Genomic DNA, 3,599 nt, shown 5'->3' on the forward strand with positions numbered 1-3,599 from the left:
CCCCCTCGTTTTAAGGGCCTCAGAACCCTCTTTTCGCCAGCTGCCGGGACAGGGTTCTTGATTCTTGAACTGAATTTCAACTCATCATCCTCGATCGTCCAAAGCCTTGCCTCCCCAATCGCCCGACACGACTCCTGCCCTGATGATTTCTATACTGCAAACTGATTAAGTAGTGTTGGATACGTGACATGATGAGCTAGATAGATGATGCTTTTGTAATCCGCTTCGGCCTTTTGTAGATCTCGCAACGTGAGGACAACAATTGTTTGTTCCGGCCACTTCTTCTTTTTGCCCTGGAATCGAAGATAGGTTTTGATCGATGGATGATGTTGTTTCTCCCCTGTCCAGTTGACACGGCATCTTGCAACTTCTGCCGCTACCAGCTGCGAGAAATTGGACGGATATCACGCACTGACAAGACTGAAGTCCTACACTCTTACTCGTGGACAGGCGCCCGTGCGGCAACGTTGTCGCTGGTTTTTGTCAGGATTATCCCAACCACCGGACTAACCCGTCCGTATAATAAGCTTGGGATTCTTCCCGTGGCAACATAAGTTTGTCTACGACCATCTTGACCGGCCGTCTCAGGTCTCAGGAGGTGTTTGGACGCTTGTCATTTTCCTGGCCTTTGTGTTACGAAATGACCACCCACCGTTTGCCATAACGGAAGACCACGCGTAAACAATCTTGTTGAAGATGCCGCTGACGGGTCGCATCGCAAATGTGTGTACTTCGTCAACTGTTCGTCATTGTGCAGGGACTTGATCGTCAATGGCACGCTATGTTTATGTTGCAGCAAAATTCACAAAACCACAACTATTGTGTCAAGGGTTTCACATAGCTACAGCCCTTTTTTTAAATCAGAAAACCACAATTTTTGGACATGTTGTTTTAGACAACCCAAATCTCGTGATTTTTGGTAAGTTTGACACCGTATCCCACCATCACCACACGCACACACACCAAGTTAAGTGTGATAAGGTAGAGGAGGCATTTCCGACGACACGAGCCCACAGGCTTGACTTTTTGAACAATATTTATGTCAAAAAGTTAAAATGCGAAAAAACTTTGTTCGGTTGAAGTAAGGTCCAATTCATGTCTATTCTACGAAAAAAAGGAGAGAACTGCCTCATCTGCCACATTGCAGTTGAGTCCTGACTCTTTTTTTTTCAACGTAAGCCACCGGAGTCACCAATCGCCACAACCACCTCCGCCTACATCCGCGCCACCCGAGCAGCCACAAAGAGCATGGACAACACCAGCAGCCGTCACCCGCCAACAACATCGACGCCGCCCACCCTACCTAGGGCCGCTGCCCCGGCTTCCAAGCACCCTGGCGCTGTCACCTCGAAACAAACTAGGAGCCCAAAGCCTTTGAACCAGCCGAAAACACCACGAGCAGCGCAACCCGTGGACATCATTTCTCGCCGGCGTGGAAGATCCCACTGGACCAACAGGATCCAACACCCATGCGCTATTCTCCGAGCCACAACTCCCCGCTCAAGAGCTTCCAGGGCCAGATCCACGCAGAGCCGCCAACCTGGAGGTCATCGAGCCGACCGTCGCGCTCTAGGCTGCCTCGTCGCCCAAGCTTCAGACGCCAGCGAGCACGCCCAACACACATAGCCGCCACATGGCCGTCAAGCGACCATGACGTTGCGCCCAACGACGAGCGACCCGCCCCCGCCAACACCGCGCGAAGGGGAGAAGAGGCCCCGCCACCATCGACGCCCTCTGGGGGCAGCGAGGAGAAAGGGAAGAGGCGGAGAGGGACTCACAGCGGCCCGATCTAGGGTTCATCCTGCTGCTCGTGGGAGCAGACATAGCGAACAGGTGTTTTCTACACAATGAGCATACAATAAGCATTCATCTAGTGACTCGTGGGTATTGGTTGTCAGAAACAATGTCAAACTTACTAAATTGTGAGATTTGGATTCACTAAAACAATTTACCCCCAAAATTATGATTATTATTATATGGTTGTGGTTTGTCAAACCTAGGCTTAATAGTGGTTTTGTGATGGATTATGTTTTCTGGTCCACGTAATGGCAGCCAGAAGCACGTAAGTTTTTTTTAGAGGGGCAACATGGGCATTTGCGCCGAGCCACCGAATACGCACCGAAGGGCGGCCTGCGCGGCGCGCGCGTCTATATCTCTGTGTGCTATGCCGTGGCTGGCGTCCTCAACTGCACACACCACACCACCGCCCGTACGCCCGTCAGAGCTCGCACGCACGTGCACACGGTTCGGCAAGCGGCATGGAGGTCAGCAGCTCGCTGCAGCACCACCTCGGCGACAGCTTCTCCTACGGGTGGCTCACGCAGGCGCAGCCGCCGTCCTTCGCCGCCGACGCCGGTCAAGCCTTCGGGAGTTCCAGGTCCTCCTACATCGACATGGACCCCGCCGACCTCTTCTCCATGCGGTGGACGACCGCGGCGCCGCCGGGCAGCGACTTTGACTTCGGCCTACCAGTGCCGGCAGACGGCGGGAACGCGTCTCCGGCGCAGCTCGTCAGCGCCAGCCAGATCTTCCGCGGCGGCCGCCTCCTCCCCTGCGAGCCCGGAGCCTGCTCCGGAGCCGCGCAGCAAGACGTCCACGGCGACGCTGGTGACGACTATGTCACCCGTGCCGCCCTGGACGCCGTCGCGGGCGCGGCGCGGTGGTCGGCCCCGTCGTCGCCGCTGTTCCACTCGGCGCAGAGCACGCCCCTCTCGCTGAGCGCGTGCTCCAGCGCGACGAGCAACCACGGCAGGGCTCGGCCCGTGCGCCGCGGGTCGTCGCCGTGGAAGGTGCTGCTCAGGTACGTGCGGTTCCTCATGCCGCTGTACCGGAAGGCCAGGGCGCTCGCGCCCCCGTCCCCGAGGCGCAAGCACGCCAGGGTCGCGCCGGCGGCGGGGAGCCCGGGCCGCGGGTCCACCACGTCCAGCGTCGACTGGTGCCACGGCAGTGCCGACACGGCCGTCCGCGACGCCATCCTCTACTGCAAGAAGTCCAGTGTAAGTGCAACTGAAAAATCATGCATACACAGTTTATACCACTCACATGTTTTCGTACTAATTAACACCTTTAATTTGATCTCTGTTCCAGGGACAAGATGCACTCCCATGACGGAGGTTAACCGCAGATCGTCCAAATGAGTTTCCCAACCCGGCCGCGAGAGCTTTGCATGATCTTGTGTTGTGCCATCTCAACTCAAGTTCGTAATCTTTTTTGTGGGTCTTCTTCAAATGCCTTGGTGTGTACATATATGACAGTAGTATTACAGATGTATGATTATGATTAACCCGTGCAATGACTCGTTTACAGTATCATAAATAAGCTCCATTAGTCTATATAGATACTACGTCTTGCGCTAATTTAGTGTTACCTCTGCTCCTTAATGTAAAACATTTTGGCAAACTAGTTTAAACGTTCTATATTATGTAACGGAGGCTCGAGGCTCGAGCTATGATCCTTTCTGAAGAATTATAATACGGTTCATAATGTTCAGGTTAATCTGTTTTCTGAACGTAAGAAATCACGCTTAGCATGTACGCAATATCGAGCATGGATATCGTGTACGATATCACAAGCCCCAGCAAAAAAAAATCCTTGTCAAC

The 3,599-nt window shown here is 53.9% G+C and overlaps 1 protein-coding gene across 1 annotated transcript; it reads left to right on the forward strand.

Moving 5' to 3' along the window:
* Positions 1-2,207: 2,207 nt before the first annotated feature.
* Positions 2,208-3,311, forward strand: LOC124695064. Its single transcript, XM_047227955.1, has 2 exons — positions 2,208-2,996; positions 3,088-3,311. The coding sequence occupies exons 1-2, from the start codon at positions 2,259-2,261 to the stop codon at positions 3,106-3,108; spliced, it is 759 nt and encodes a 252-aa protein (XP_047083911.1). The 5' UTR covers positions 2,208-2,258; the 3' UTR covers positions 3,109-3,311.
* The last annotated feature ends 288 nt before the right edge of the window (positions 3,312-3,599 follow it).

The sequence above is a fragment of the Lolium rigidum genome, chromosome 3, assembly GCF_022539505.1.
Source record: "Lolium rigidum isolate FL_2022 chromosome 3, APGP_CSIRO_Lrig_0.1, whole genome shotgun sequence".
Lineage (NCBI taxonomy): Eukaryota > Viridiplantae > Streptophyta > Magnoliopsida > Poales > Poaceae > Lolium > Lolium rigidum.

What these genes read in the sequence shown, in the direction of transcription:
- LOC124695064 (XM_047227955.1), top strand. Translation starts at nt 2,259, where the DNA reads ATGGAGGTCAGCAGCTCGCTGCAGCACCACCTCGGCGACAGCTTCTCC. An exon ending in TCTACTGCAAGAAGTCCAGT is followed by an intron (nt 2,997 to 3,087) that starts GTAAGTGCAACT and finishes TCTCTGTTCCAG; the next exon opens with GGACAAGATGCACTCCCATG.